Source organism: Elgaria multicarinata, chromosome 6 (assembly GCF_023053635.1).
Source record: "Elgaria multicarinata webbii isolate HBS135686 ecotype San Diego chromosome 6, rElgMul1.1.pri, whole genome shotgun sequence".
Taxonomy (NCBI): domain Eukaryota; kingdom Metazoa; phylum Chordata; class Lepidosauria; order Squamata; family Anguidae; genus Elgaria; species Elgaria multicarinata.
In genome coordinates, this window is record NC_086176.1 from 51565978 (window position 1) to 51582056 (window position 16079).

Consider the following 16079-nt stretch of genomic DNA (forward strand, 5'->3'; position numbering starts at 1 on the left):
GAGAAGGCAGGGGGGTTGGGAAATGAGTGGGAGAAAGGGAGAGAGAAGCTACGTCTTGGCTGCACAAGACCAGAGAAAACGAGCTGACGGGTCGTGTGTGCAAGAGCGCACATCCCCTCGTCCCTCCGGATTCCACAAAAGTATCCCGGCAGCAAAGCCGTATTGGGCTGCAGCCTTGCGGGAACAGCGCGCAGGTGCGAAGCGGCGTACGGACGCTGTCGAGCTCCCGGGTAGAAGGGGGAGGGGAGAGAGGTTTTCTTCCGGGCCAATCAGCGTTTTCAAGGTGATCTCATTATCGCGTCACACCTGCAGAGATAGGCATGACTGAATGACGCTCAGCCTATTTAGGGAAAGAAAATGCTGAGGACTGGACTCAGCCCGCGGTTGATGCCAAGCAATGGGCAGAGCATCTCAGCAAAGGGAATGAGCAGGCGTCGGGGAAAGGGAATGGCTGAGTTCGGACGACACGCTAATCAACTTGGGTGGGTAATAGGAACAGAATGGGAAACAACCGTTGATTAGCGTGTCGTCCGAACTCAGCCAATGAGAGAACTACAAGTTCAATCACAGCTTTTAAAGCTCAGCTAAAAACTTTTCTTTTTCCTAAAGCTTTTAAACCTTGATTTTGTTCTGACTTTTATACTGTTAGTGCCTGTTTGGTGCATTCTCTTCCCCTCCTTATTGTTTTATTATGATTTTATTAGAATGTAAGCCTATGCAGCAGGGTCTTGCTATTTTATTGTTTTACTCTGTACAGCACCATGTACATTGATGGCGCTATATAAATAATAATAATAATAGTAATAATAAAGCTGTATCACTGGGGGAAGCTGCCTCTGGGTAAAATCCAAGCGGAGTCCTGAGTAGATCCATTGAAATGAATGGTACTTAATTATGTAAACCGCCCAGAGAGCTTCAGCTATGGGGCAATATACAAATGCAATAAATAATAAAATAAGAATAACATAGTCATGACTATCTTAAATCCCATTCATTTCAGTGTGTCTAGGTTGGATTCCCTAGACACTTAAGAACAGGGGCGGGGCAATTTGTTGCTCCACTGCTTGAGGCAATGGCCAGCTCTGGTTCCATGAATTTGTCTAATAGGCCTTCCCCAATCTGGAGCTCTCCAGATGTGTTGGACTTCAACTTCCCATCATTCCCAGCTAGCATGGTCAGCCAGGGTGATGGGAGTCATAGTCTAACACAACTGAGGGCCCTGGTTGGGGGAAGGCTGTTGTAAGAGCTGAGCCTGTGGCCCACTCCTAAGGGGCATCTTGGCCCAATAGCTGCCTTTGGGATTACGGTGCTGCTGCTGCTTCCCCCATGCTAGCATAATTCAGCTTTGACTGAAGCAGTTTTGCCTGCTTCGCCAGAGGATCATGTTGTTGCTCCTTCCTTTGTGGTCTTTTTCATGCATTGGAGACATAGAGTCAAGTACAAAATAATCTCCTACAGTATCCAGAGTGGTCATGGTATGATGACACTTAAGGGGGGGGGAACTAAACTGTGAACAGTTGTAATCTATATTAACTGAACTGGAGGGGAGAGCGGGGGTGGGTGGGTGGGTTTCCCAAATATCATTAAAATCAAAATGTGATTTCAACCCAGGGGGAATAGCATGCCTAAGACCAGTCAGCACAGTGGGCAGGGAACCTTTTTGGGCCACATTCCCCCATGGGAAACCTTTGGGGAGAGGAGAGGTGCATGCCAGTGGTGGGCAAGGCCAGTACCAGAAGTAGGTGAGAGTAGAACCACCCTACCTCCCCACCCCCAACACACATACTCACTCACTCTCTCTCATCATCCATCCAGTTCTTTCTTCCCCCAGCTGCCTCTTCTCCTTACAAGCACTTTGGCTTCAAAAAAAATGGGGGAAGCCTCCACTGACACCAATGGAAACTTTTAAGAAGCCCAATTGCTGTGTAAAGGAAGTTTTCAGAAGGGAAGAGAGTTAGCCCTTCCATCCCCAGCAGTCCCTGGAAGCCCTCCAGATCAGAGGTTCCCCATCCCTGACCTAGTGAGTTTATGGCAATGAGGTATAAACCAAGGACAGGACAGTGTGTAGCTGTCTCTTAGCCACTATGCTACACCCTTTCATCTACAAGCAGATAACACAATGACTAAGAATGCAATATTTTTAAAATTTGCTAGGACCCCTAATCTTGAAATCCATATGGCACTTCTGAAAACAATATAGAATTCTAAAATTCTCATTTATGATTTGCTGTAGAAACCTTTACAAATGTGTATTCCATGTTTACCAAAAGGTAGTTTATTACAACATGTCTACATTACAGTATTGCACACATTATAGATGATTAATAAACTTACACTCTTTTTACTAGCAAAAAATTACTTCAGATTTGTGCGTTAGGTATTTAAATAAGACATTTTGTATTTTCATAATATGGAAATGCACACTTTCACTCACAGGGCCTGTATACCAAAACACAGAATATACAACATCCCTTAATATAAAAGAAAAGAAAAAAAAGATTTGAGTATATCTCTACCATTCTTACATAGTGCTGGCTATATTTATAGTCCTCCTCCTGCCCATTAAGAAGCAGTCAAACCCTAGGGTGGGAATTTCACATTGCAATAGCCCAACATTTTGCAAGGTTAAAAGGCTGTTTTACAAGCAAGCTTAGCAATGCTTGCAACATTCTCAGACAGCGGCTGGGTTCGGACACGATAAGCAACGTGGGGGTGAGTGGGTGGAGTCAATCATCTGTTGCATTGCTTATCGTGTCATGGTGGTGGGGACACACAACGGGCATACAAGTCACGGTACACTATTTTTTCCCATTTAACCTACGGCGAAAAACAACGGGCTGCCCCGTTGCTTATCCGGAGACCCGTTGATTAAAATGTCGTGTGGCGGGCTCCATTGCGTCTACTGTGCGTTATTTCCATTGGCCATAGAGTTCTCCAGCAGGAGTGGCCAAAAGCGCCCCTGCCATTCCTGTACAGCTGGCAGAACTTGCAGTGCATGATGGGATAGGGCCAGGACAACTGAGAGAGGAGCATCAGCCAACTGGAAGGACAACGGGACTTTCAGCCGCGCAATGGGGGCGGGACAAATGCTGTGTGGGGAGTACTGGCAACATAACACACGGTGAGTTGCCTATTCACCCGCCCCCTCCACCTTTGCCTAAAGTGTCATCCGAACTCAGCCATACTCTTAGTAACTAAAAAGCAACAGGTTTTTTTGTGGTAGTTTAATTCAACTTGCCAACATTATACAGAACAATCTTTTCTCTTTCCTCACCTGGAGTAGTTTTCTACTTGCACTTAAACCTACAGGAACAGCCTATTCAAGTATTTCCCTGAAAGACAGGGAACTCCACAGTTTACTTGGCAGTTCGCTGCGTTGTTGAACTCTTTTCACAGTTAGATTCCCCCCCGCCCCCGTATGTTTCACTTAAATGCAGAATTCTGAATGAGTAGGACTGTGGCAACTGATAAGGTTACTGTAACCAGTAATCTTGTACTGCAACGCATGTAGCATCCTCCCAATAACACATTTCTCCTTCCCACGAAGAAAGAATGTCTGTCTACATCAAATATAATAAACAATGAACATTAGCTATAAAGAACTTTGGAAACACTTAGGGCAGTCCTATACACCTTAAGAGAGAAGTAAGTCCTACAACTCCCAGCATTTTCCAGCCAGCATGACTGACTGGGGGATATTGGAGGCTGTAAGACTTCTATCTGGCTAAACATGCATAGGACTGTGCCCTTAGTTGGGTGAGAAAACAGCTTTAGCTTAAAGTGGTGAGAAGTAAAATAGTAACACCTTAAATGCGTAACATTATCTTAACTGTAAGATCAAGCAAAACAAGCCTTAAAATTAATTATATCATTTGTGATATGAACTGTACAGTAATTTCATTAAAATAAAATCATACAGTTCTTTAAAAAAAAAATATTACCCCTGCTTTCCTATTTGAAGTCATTAGCAGAATTCCAGTGTTTCACCAGCAGGATGTCCTGTTCTTATTCAGATTGAACTTTTGCAAACATATTTATAGATTCAGACCACAAGCTGTTACATAACACAATTACAATTCCCAGAATTTTTTTTGTCTCCGTCACTGAATGAACAGTACATTCAAAATGATCCAGACATGTAGAGACACAATCTGGATTCAGAATTCTCTTCAGGAGATTAAAACAAGGGATGTTAACAACAAAACCAAAACAAAACCCAAACAGAATTCTTCATTGCATCTCTCAAAATCATAGCAGCAAGACAGTTCCTTAAAATACTGGTGGCTTTCCTTGCAGCAACAAAACATTTACAGAAGAAGAGAAAGAACAAGTATGAGGGAAAGGCACCAAAAACACAAGAGAAAATGTTCTCAAGTGCCAGAAGAAGCTCTGAAAAAAAGGAAGCGTTGGCAAGGTTTGGTAAGATGCATATTGAAAAAAGTTGAGCGGCCCCCGAGGAAGGAATTATCCTTCTGAAACGCGTCAAACTTATTAAAACTTCTTCTGTCACTTTGGAGCATTTTTTCTCCTGTTTTTGAACAAAACATGTACACGTCTTACAAGAATTGAGATGGGGGTGGGTGGGGGAGAAGAGGAGGTAGGGTTTAGGGATATGCTATTTGAAATGCAGATTAATCCACCTGAATTTACATACACCCATAAGCTTCTCTGAAATCAAGTTTATATTTGAAGATATATTCAAAAATATTTAAAAAGGGCAACACTGGAAATTTCTAGTGTATGTGAGGTTTACTTTTGCTTCAAAGCATAGAAGTAAATTTTTAGGACTTATGTATACAGAAGTGTAATTCCTTCCAATCCAACACAAACAAGTAGAACTATGATTATACATAACAATTTTCACTATGTGTATTGTGAACAAATGGTGAGGTGCTGCAGAAGGAAGACATTTAAGAGAAAGAACTGGAATTTTCTGCAAATCAAATTGAGAGAAATCTTACTGTATCTCAGTATTTTCAGTTTCTGCAGACAAATCCACTTTCACTCTATCAAATTCAGAAAATATGCAAGGGCTTGAATTTAACACACAGATTACATTTTCAAAATGAAGTACGTTTATTTTCCTTAAAGGCAGCCATATCTTACAAAGCCTAAAGACCTGAAAAACACATGCCAAGTGATTACTTTAGAAAGCAGTTGTGGTGTCAAAAGGCATGGAATTCCTCCTGATACTTTAGATATTAAAGCTTTCTCCACAACCACACGTTCCTTTGATGTTTGGATTATTGAAAACAAATTCACTGGACAGTTTGTCTTCTATATAGTCCATTTCAGTTCCTAGAAGTGTGAGCTGTGCTTTCTTTTCAATAAACACTCGAACACCTTGATAAAAAAGAAGGGGGAAAATATCATGAGATTTTAAAGACGTTGTAACTCTGGATTTATTTGCTTTATGCAAAACATCCAAGTGAGATTAAGAGCTAACAAAGCCTGATGCATTACACACTTTGAAGAGATGCAAGCAATAAGCATTTCAAGCCAGGCTTAGTTACAGTTTAGGAAAGCTGTTTTCTACAGACTTAGCTTGCCTCAGACTCTTTTAACTTCATTTTGTAGAACCATTGTATGAATGCCCTGCTCTCAATGCAAACAAGATGCTTTCTTTCCTTATAATTCAGTAAGGTGCATTGTCTAGTTACTTACCAGCAGTCTTCTAGAGCTGATGTATTTGTTCAGTCTCTATAATATGTCTTGATGAATTTAATTCTAATTTTTTTCCAGGGTCCAAATTATAAGCCTAAAGAAGGTCACTCAAATGGGCTGCTCAAATATGTGGGACTTACTCATAAGCAAGCCCATTCAATTATTAGGTGTTTAATGACCAGTTACAGAACATTTCAGTTTACAGCAAGAGGAACGTGTTCATTTGAAGGAGTCAGTTTATCAATGCGGTGGATTAGTGTAAAGCTTGCGTAACAATTATTAAATATGGTTGTAATTAAAAAACTAACAATAACATTTGTCAAAAATAAAACTTACCATCCTGTACTACTTCTTCATCAGAGTCCCCTTTTGATTTTGTATATTCTAGTGTGTAGGAAAGTCCATTACAACCTCTTGTACGGACACCAACTTTAACTCCTACCTGAAAATTAAATTTTAATACTGAGGAAATATTTTTGAATTAAGCTAAAAATACAAAAGTAACAGAAATAGTTTTCAGACACTTTTACTGTCATCCGAAGAGTTCTTCCTTTTAGTATCATGACCATTACTTAGCTAGAGTGAATCACAAAAGCTTTTTTTTAAAAAAAGTATACAATATTAACTCTGACAGCCTGGGCATTTAAAAAGCAACAACCAAACAATCTCCTAAAATAGTATATCTCCAAAGAAATGTATCCAGAGAAAATTAATTAAAGCTGGAATCCCATACACATTTACCTGTGCATAGGATTTCGCTCTTAATGGGAAAAATGAGCCCCATTGATCTCTGCTCAATAGCACGTACAGGATTGAGCTGTTAAATCTCACTGGAGCCAACTGCCCATTCGTTTCAATGGAACTAAATATAACTAACTTTTGCAGGATTAGGGCTATGAGTACATAAAACTCTACCACACACACTTCTGCTATTTATCCATACTCTTAAGTTAGGCAGGAAAGAATGTGTATCATGCCAAGGCGAGTGGACATAACAAGGACATTCATTTCCTTCCCCCTACAGCCTGAAAACCTGTTCCAAGGGTTTCCCAGCCCTCTGGAGCAGGTTTTGAAGGTGCATATGGGGGAGAGCAAATCACACCCACACCCACCCAGAATGACAGAGTTAAATCCCACCTTAGGTTTGCTAAGACTGAATCAATAACTTGCTACTCCAGCAGTCTTTACATACTATCAAGAGGGTCAACAAATTTCATTGTATTTTATAAAACACAACTTGGAATTACATAGGAGAACAATCTCATCAACAGCACTTTTACCTTCTTCCATTGTGGAACATGCAGTTGCTAGATTAGCATTTTTGCAAGTTTCAAACATAAAGTTCACATCTGCATGTCTTCACTCTATGAAGTATCAGAATTACCATATATCATACATACTTCACACGATAGCTGCCAGTGCTGTATCAACCGTACATTGTGAGCTACTATTCAACATAGGAATAACGTCAGGTAGATAGATACTCTCCCTCTACTTACGTGGTCAGGTCTGTCTTTAAGCAGTTGTTTTATCTTATTCACAGCAGATGGGGTCTGAAAGGTATTTTCATAAATAGATTTGCATTAGACAAATAATCAACCACAACCTGTAATGTTAGACAAAATCCGGTTTTATTTTCATGGCTTTCACAATTCTCATCCCAGAATCAATATCTTAGAGGAATAATTCGCCCAAGCGAACTATTTGATTTTTTGAGATTTTAGGATTAGGTTCTAACTAGAGATAGGAGGAATCCCTTTGGTTTAAGTTAGAATTGGGCTCAGCAAACAGAGCTATTAAAAAGCCAACCAACGAACAGAAGCTCAGTTCCCTCCACTGGCCAAGTCCCATTCCAAAATCCAGTTATGAGACTCCTGGTGGTATCAAATGCCATCCCTTAATCCTTACCTTGCGCTAGCCCAGCCTGCCCACTGCCTCCATCCTTTTCCGTTTACCTGGCTTCATGGCAGCTCTGGTAGCAACCCTGAAAGCTGCATGGTAACTTTGGAAACATCATGGATGCTTTCCCAGAGTGCCCCATAATAGCTTTCCCAGAGTGCCCCAAGTCGCGGGTATGAACCTCAGGTTCCTTGGAGACTACATGTCCCTGGGCTCCATGCACCTTGGACACTGCCATTGCAATGTGCAACGCACGTCAGCTCAGATTTTAGTCCAAGCTCAAGTAAAGTGTTTTTGGGAAATGGAGCTTTCTTTGTACTGAAGATAAACCTAAGATAAACCTAGCTAGAAAAATTGGTATTCGAAACTAAGTAATCTTGAACTTTGGTGGCATTCATGTAACTGAAGGTATTGGTTAGAACTAGTGATTCTGCCAAAGATCATGATTTCAGGTGACTTTCCCACATGGATTTTTAGAAACATGGATTTCTAGACTTCACAAACACTAACACAGCAACCAAGGCAATTACTGAGGGAAGCAGAAAATATTGATGGTACTTATTTAACTTCAGAAAAGTGTAAAAAGGAAATAAACTGCATAATCCAGCCTTCCTCAACCTGTTGATCTCCAGATGTTTTGGACTTCAATTCCCTTCAGCCCTAGCTAGCATGACCTAAGGTCAGGAATGCTAGGAGTCGAAGTCCAAGAAATCTGGAAGGCACCACATACAATCATACCTGTATAGAATCTGTTCCCACCTTTCACTGAACATAATGAGGTTGGGAGAGGGAGTGTTGCATTTTTGAATAGAATATTTAAACTATACAATGTTTTGATTTTTTCTAATTAAATATTTCAGTTTTAAAATATTTGGGTATTAGAAGTTTTTAAATTATGTTTACTAAATATGTTAAACATGTTAAATCAGATCCTAATTCCTTTACAGCATTTGGAACTTTTCCTTTAATTTCCCCCCTGGAAAAGCTACATCACTGAGCAGGCTTATAAGCAAGTAGAGCAGGGGGTGCAGTCTGAGGACCGTATTATGTTTCAAAGATGCTCTCTGGGGCCACATTCCAGGAGTGGGCAGGGTCAAAGGCAAAAGGGGCAGAGTCGAAATACCCAAACTACTAGCATATTTTAGCTTAAAGCTCTTACTGCCAGTAACTAAGCTTTAGGAGAGGCTTTTGAATTGGAGGGGGGGGGGGAAACTGCCCTAAAGCCAAGAAACCACCAAATGATTGGTTGTTGGGGAAAAGGGGGTAGGGCCTTCCAAGGAACCCCAGAGGGGCAGGCTGGGATCCTCAGAAGGCCAGATTTGGCCCCCAGGCCTGAGGTTCTGCAGCCTTGACATAGAGTACTCGAGATCCATCTCTTGCATCAGTGTCTCCAGTCACAAGTCAGTACAGAACCCCATATATATCTATTTCTCACATTCTGCAGGTCAGCAGAGGGCCAACAGGTGCAATTCTGCTCTCCTGCATGCATTCATTGAACATGCAAGCAGGAACAAGAGAAGAGAACTTCTGCAGAACCAAATCCCAAGGTGTCAAGGTTACCAATACTTGCTTTGACCCAGGACAAATTTCTTTCACTTAAGAGATTTTCATAAGGTAGAGCTTTTCTCAGAAGCCCTGTGACATCTGATCACTTTAGCTGAGACATAATGACTTACCAAGAAAATACCTAAGTGGTATTAAACAAAAGCTTAGAAAGCAACAGGATAGCAAAAAAGCTAAACAAAGTAACTTGCAAAAGACCTGCAAGTACTTAATAGAAGAACATGGTTGTCCCCACACTATTTTTTTGATGACGGGCAAGACCACTAGTCCAGCCTTCCCCAACTTGGTGCCCTCCAGATGTATTGGACTACAACACCCAGAATCCCCCAGCCAACTCCCACCTCAGTTTAACAGCTATGGCTGAATGGGCCTGTGATTGTATAATAATTTGAACTCAACTAGATTAATCGTTGCAGGAGCAGCATTGCAGAGCCTAAAAAAAGAAAAGAAAACGCTTCCCCAGGTGAATACCTGTCTGCTATTATAATATAGGAACACCAGCAGAGGCACAAAAATAAAGCAAGAAAAGGAGGCACCCAGAGAAATGACTGAGGAGGCTTCTTCATCGGTTCGCACTCCAGGCTCTGCGGCTACACCCCACACCAGCCCCACTGAACGTCGCCTATACGAACGCGTCATAATTACGCCTGCGCAACGCACTTGTTTACCAATCGGTGGCGAGCCCAGAAGCCCAAGCACCACCCTGCGTCGTGGGAGAGGAGAAGGCGGCCAAATACAATACTGACCAGCGTAAGGGCAGCTCTGGTGGCTTGGATCTTCCTCTTGCTGACGGCCCGGACGGTGGCTCTGACCATCGAAGAGGCCATGTCTCGGTCTCTCCCCACGGCCCCTCTCAGCCCCGTCCTCTCAGGTTGTCCATGGACACGGCGGACGAAGGGACGCAGACCGCGACGTCCCGGCGCGCTGTTTACGTCACCGGGAGCGGGGCGGTGCTTGCGAGAGAAGTGGGCGCTCCTATTGGGTACTTAGCGTGCCAGTGGGTAGGTAGTCAGGCATAGCCGTTACAGATGCGGTTCAGCGTCCCACCCCTTTTCAGCACGGCCAGCCAATCAGCTGAGAAGGAGGTGCTGAAGGGAGCCGGGAAGGACTGGATTTAAGGTTCCTTGGGGTCTTAAAGGCCGCTCGCAAGCTGCGGACATACCAGAGGATGGCTGGCTGGCTGGCTGGCGCGCGCGCGCGCGGTGTCTCTACGATAGAACAAGCTAGTACCTTCAACACACACGCCTCGTTTTAACTTGTTCTCGTATTTCTTTTCAACCTGGTGCCCTTCAAATGTCTTGGGACTACAACTCCCGGTATCCCAAAGCTACCCATGTTGGCTAGAGGGTGCTGGGAGTTGTAGTCCAACACATCTGGAGGGCACCAGGTTGGGGAAAGCTGGCTCAAACTGATATGAAGGGTTTTGTCTGATATTAGTCTAACGGAAGTCCCATTCGTTTCAATGGGTTTACTCAAAGTAGACCTAACATGGGCTACAACCCAGTGGCTGCAAACTTCTACTTGGAAACATAACTGAAGTCAATGGGACTTCTTTCTGGAAGTCTGTAAGGCTGCCAGTCCTATTAGCACTTCACTTGTGAGTAAAAGCCATTTCAATCAGTGCGACTAGCTTTAGAATAAACATGTAGAGGAAAAATCGACATGGAATCAATTGGCACTTCATTTAAAGTTATGGTCAAAGTTCTCCATAGCTGAGAGGTGTGTAAAAAACAATGTCTTGGGCTTGCCTGGTAGCTCTGCCCATCCTCACATATGCGCCTTTCAGCAACTGCTGGTTTTGGGGGGAAGGCAGAGTTTGTTATTACATCTGAACTGGCAAACTGGTTTGCACAACCTCTCAAAAAGGAGGATATGCAAACTGATCATGAGCAAACCACTTTGCCAGTTTCGTAACAGCAAAACTGCTTTGTGCTGAACCTGATTAAAAAATAGTACTGGAAGGAGAAAATAGGAATGAGGGCTCATTTATAAATTGCCAAACCATGGCGTGGAGAGACATGTGAACCAATATAATATTCAGTAATGCGGTCTGAATTCCATCAAGGCTTTCTTGATTTGAGTGGAGTGAAGTCCTTTGTTCGCTTGTATATCTTTTATTCTGCAGCTATTCTTGTAGTATATTCTCTTAGAAAACCAAGTCTACTGAAAATAGTACTCAAATTAAGTTTTATAAATTGGTTGAGGGCATTTGTCAAAGGCCTGGCCATGGTATATGTCCTGTTAAATAGAGCTAATACTAAGAAGAATGAAACATAATGGATATATATGCAATTATAAAACACTTCAGAGCCACTGATATATTTCTACTAATCCACAGGGGTGGGCAACTTGTGGCAATCCAGTTGTTTTGGTCTACAATTCCCACTATCCCTCGCCTTTGGACATGAAGGCAAAACCTGATGGGACTTGTAGGCCAAAACATCTGGAGGGCCATAAATTGCCCATCCCAGCCACTCGATATTTTTGCAACCAAAGTGGCCAAACTTATGGAAATTACATAAAAGCACTCCCAACCAGAAAAGGAGATTCATACATTAAAGTGCTTGTATGCACACACAAAATCAGATATGTAGCCAAATGCAGGAACTGTCTTCCCACACTGCATTACTTTAAATGGGATATGCACTTACTGCATTCTGCTACACACTGATTTATATATGAAGGTCTCCTTCTCTGGCCAGAGAGGGTTTTTTTTATTGAAGCTGATCACCTAACTACTTAACACCCTTTGAAAATCCAAGCCAACTCTGAAAATATGATATTGACTGAGATACTCCCACTCATGGGATAATCATGTAATACAAAGAAGAATGTAGAAACTTAAAGTTTTCACTTGGCTGTTTTATTCAAGGTCATAAATAACAGCGACTTAATTGTTTGCTGTATACTTTTCCTGGAAATGGTATATTGTACCATCTCCAGAAAATCCTGACATTAAGCCTCGATGACAATATAAAATTAAATCCTTGACTAGCACACAGATTTTCTTCACTTTTCAATAACGAAGAAGTGCATTCACTTTTTTTTTTAACTGCCAAATATACCCCTTGTTTCCTTAGTGGAATTTTTGTTTTTTCTATGTTGTAGACAATGGGAAAGAATCATAGCAGCAGTAAACAGAACTAACCAGCTTCTCAGTTTCTCTGTACACAAGCACAGCAGTATATCAATTATCATAAAATAACAGAAGGAAGAATTCACTCAATGGCACTGCTTTTCCACAGAGATTTTACATAAAAGTTTACTTAACGTCCATGTTTTAGCTCCCCACAGATTAAAATATTTGCAAATACGGCAGTAGCAGTCCAGAAACATTTCAAACACTTTAACACAAGGAATCAGCAAATGTTCATCATTAATAAATACCCCTTTTAGCCTTCAAAAATAATATTTTGAAGGAGACACTATATTTGGCTTGCACACCATTTAAGTGCACTCGAACATTCAGACTGAATGTAGGAACTCATAGAAGTGGTTTGGGTTAGGGACTTCCCTGATCTACATGTTTTACCTAGTAAATACAAACATCATGGTTTTCTATTAAAATGCTCAAATCTATTAAGAGCAGGGATTCATGGTATGAACAAACATTAAAACCCATTGCTTTTTTACCTTTAGTAATCTAAAATAAAATGTGTTTTCTTTGAACTTAAGTTGAAGACTGTGCTGCTGTTTTGTGAACCCGAAGCTATAAAGAAAATAAACATTTCCTAAGGAAATGGACGGCCTATATTGCAACTTAAAAGATTGCTTCAGTCTCTCATGAATCTTGATGGGGCCTCTTCTGTGAAGCTTTTCCCTGAGTCATGTATTTACTGGAAAGGCTGCCTGTGTATGGGGAGAAAAAGGCCAGACTTGAAGGTGGAAACACAAAGGAAGAAACCAACATAACTTTTCATTAGCATATATTCTTAGTTTACAACAATGGAATCCATTCTGCACAGCTGAGGAGAAATGGGACACTGGTGAAGTTTGAACTTAAAATCCCTGTGAACACCAGGTCTGCTCCATGCCAGCCATCATGACTTCTCTGCCTTCTATTCTAAGGCAGATTAATTTATCTTACTGAGAAATATCTCTTTCTCATGATCTCAATGTATATTTACCCAGTCAACATGAGGGTAATAAAGTCGCCCATTATCACAACATTTTCTCCTGGCTGCCTCCCTGATTGCTCACTTTCTCTTGCTCAATATCAGCATTTGGGCTTTGGTTAAGGAGTGGAAGTATGCCTGCAGTACTGTGTCCTTTTTTGGCCTTAGATTCACATGATTCTATGACTTATACCCCCCCTCCCCTTAAGGTTTCCAATTTGTTGAACTCAACACATCTGTGACATCTACAGTAATTCCAGCCTTTCTGTCAGTTTTATATCCAGGGATAACTATCTGTTTATAACTTTTATTAGAATTCTTTTAGTCTCACTATATCTATGTGCTCTTATAATACCAGGCACTTTCTCTCATCTACTCTGGCTTTGAGAGGACTAGCATTATTCAAATAAAACCTCACTTTCATCAGCAACTACCAATTCGCTGCAGAATATCTCTTTTGAAAAGGTGCTTGAGGGATTGGGGTTAGGACTACTGGGTCAGATGGATTATGTGGACCCAATTCAACTGGCTTAAAGCAGTTTGGGCATTTTGATAAACAGGAACGATCTAGATTGCACTGATGAATAGCTTATGCCACGAGAAAGATAAACACAACTTTGCTGGTTCTTCTAGACCTTTCAGTGACTCTTGATATTCAGGATAGGCTTTGTGGGTCAGGAGTGGGGGACATGGTATTATGGTAGCTTTGTGCCATTTACAAGGTTGTTTCCAGAAGATGGCGCTAGGGAATTTCTCCATCTTCTGTGGGGTCCCACAGGGCTCTATCTGCTATCCCATGTTTTCAACATCTACATGAAACCACTGGGGGAGGTCATCTCAGGATTTGGAGTGAAAAGTCATCAAGGCGCCTTGAGGCCCAGTATTGGGAAAAAGGTGGGATACAAATAAATAAAATGATGATGATAGTGGATGTGTTGAACCAGTGTTTGGAATTAATATCAGGCTGGATGAGGATTAACAAACTGAAGCACAATCCTGACATGCTAGTTCTGTGGCTGGATAACGTTAATCTGTCTGAGCAGATAGTGTTCGTTCTTTTTGGATAGGGTTGCACACTTCCTGAACGATCAAGTTTGAAGTTGGGGAGTTACTCTTAGATCCAACTTTGCCATTAGAGGTGCAGGTAAGTTCAGTAGCACAAAGCGCCTTTCTCCTGTTTAGAATGAACTGTGCTCTTCTGGATAAGGGTAGTTTTGACATAGTTATCCATACCCTGGTAGTCTTCCACTTAAGACTACTGCATCGTGTTGCCTCTGAAGATGACCCATAAACTGCAGGTAGTAGAGAATGCAAAAGTCAGTTCTCCAAAATAAGAGACACCTTATTTTGTCTCTTCTAAGATTATGCCTGCTATGCTAAACGGGTATACCAAACAAAGTATACTTCTTGGTTCAGAACTACTGGGTTGGAATGTAAGAACCATTAACAGAAAGAAGTTGGCAGAAGGGGATGTTCCTGCAGCTTCCATTCTTCACTATTTTGGAGTGTTGGAGGTCTTTCCTGAATGGTGTGAGTTGTGTCCCAGGGGACTGCTGGGGAAGTTGGGGGGGGGGGGGAGAATCACCAACTTTTAGCCACCCATCAAGGGTAAATAACCTGTCCAACCCACAACTCAAGTTTTTCTCTAGAAAATGTGTGCACACCTGTGTAGTGGTAGTCTATTTTACATACATTATATGCTTTTAGACGCCAGGTAAAGATCTTTTTATTCTCCCAGCATTTTAACAGTCTATAAATAAATTTTAACTTGGTGTTTTAAATTTGTAATTTTGCATTGCTGCTGTTTTTATCTGGTTGAGCTTTTATATTGAATTTTATATTATGGTTTTATACTGTTGTTTTATACTTTGAATGTTTTTCATTTTTGTGAACCACCCAGAGAGCTCCAGCTATTGGGCGGTATAGAAATGTAAGAAATAAATAAATAAATATTTGTCTGTTTTATAAATATGTGCATGCACTTTTTTAGGCTTTACATTGGAAGAAGACTAATTCACAAACCTGACTGGGGACTCAAGAATATTTTTCCTTTCTGTTTCTTTTTTTCTTCCTGTAGCAGTCCCTTAAAAAAAAAAGTTAAGGCATGAATGAACATTTGAAGTTAGTTAATATATGATGAAACAGCAGCAGCATGGCACTTGAAATATCTCACTGAACACTCTATTTAAGGGGTGTTGAACTTTTGGCTTGTGTGCTAAATTTGGCCCACCAGAGCTCCCTGCAGAGGTTTCTCTCCCACGCAAGTCAGATTCCAGAAGAGTAATCTCCAACTGGAGATAACATCAGGATTCCCCTTCATCTGCTTCTCAGCGGCCCCTATTAGGACAATGTGCGGAGGCATATGACTTGGCCAGCGCATGGAGGGGCTGCTTCTTTGGGTACCACCTGGGTGATCTGCCACACACTGCCCCTGCTAGGTATGGTAAGCTGCATGCGAAGGAGGTTCCTGACTTGGCTGGCACACGGAGGAGCCTCCAAGTGCTGGCTGGGTGCCTCTGCTTCATCTACCCACATCCTCCCCAATGAGGGAAAGGAGCGAGGAAGGTGAAGCTACCTCAGCCAGGGAGGCTTCAGTGTGAGCAGCCATGGAAAGCCTGTGTGCACTGGAGCCAGGCATGAAAGGCTTGGCTTAGCTCCTCCGGGGCATTGCCCGGATCAGGAAAGCCAACTTCAGCCAGTGAAGTCCCTTTTGCTCCTCCACTGGAGGAGAGAAGGGGACAGAGCCAGCTCAGTTTTGCCTACCCTCCTTCCTCCTTAGTGGAAGGTAGCTTCATTCTTAATAGATGAAGCCACCCCAGCTGAAGCACTGGAAGGATA

At 41.8% G+C, this 16079-nt stretch overlaps 2 protein-coding genes across 2 annotated transcripts in view; both read right to left on the minus strand.

Moving 5' to 3' along the window:
- Positions 1-2252: 2252 nt before the first annotated feature.
- Positions 2253-10066, minus strand: ISCA1 (iron-sulfur cluster assembly 1). Its single transcript, XM_063129397.1, has 4 exons — positions 9873-10066; positions 7164-7217; positions 6001-6106; positions 2253-5343 (listed from the first exon to the last, which is right to left on the minus strand). Exons 1-4 carry the CDS (start codon positions 9951-9953, stop codon positions 5195-5197), a joined length of 390 nt encoding a protein of 129 aa, XP_062985467.1. The 5' UTR covers positions 9954-10066; the 3' UTR covers positions 2253-5194.
- A 1901-nt stretch (positions 10067-11967) lies between these two features.
- Positions 11968-16079, minus strand: part of TUT7 (terminal uridylyl transferase 7) — a 41690-nt gene continuing 37578 nt past the window's right edge. The window contains exons 28-29 of the mRNA XM_063129398.1: positions 15264-15324; positions 11968-12975 (exon numbers count right to left, since the gene is read on the minus strand). Coding sequence (XP_062985468.1) covers positions 12908-12975; positions 15264-15324 — 129 coding nt within the window. The 3' untranslated portion in view covers positions 11968-12907. The remainder of the gene's footprint in view (positions 12976-15263; positions 15325-16079) is intronic.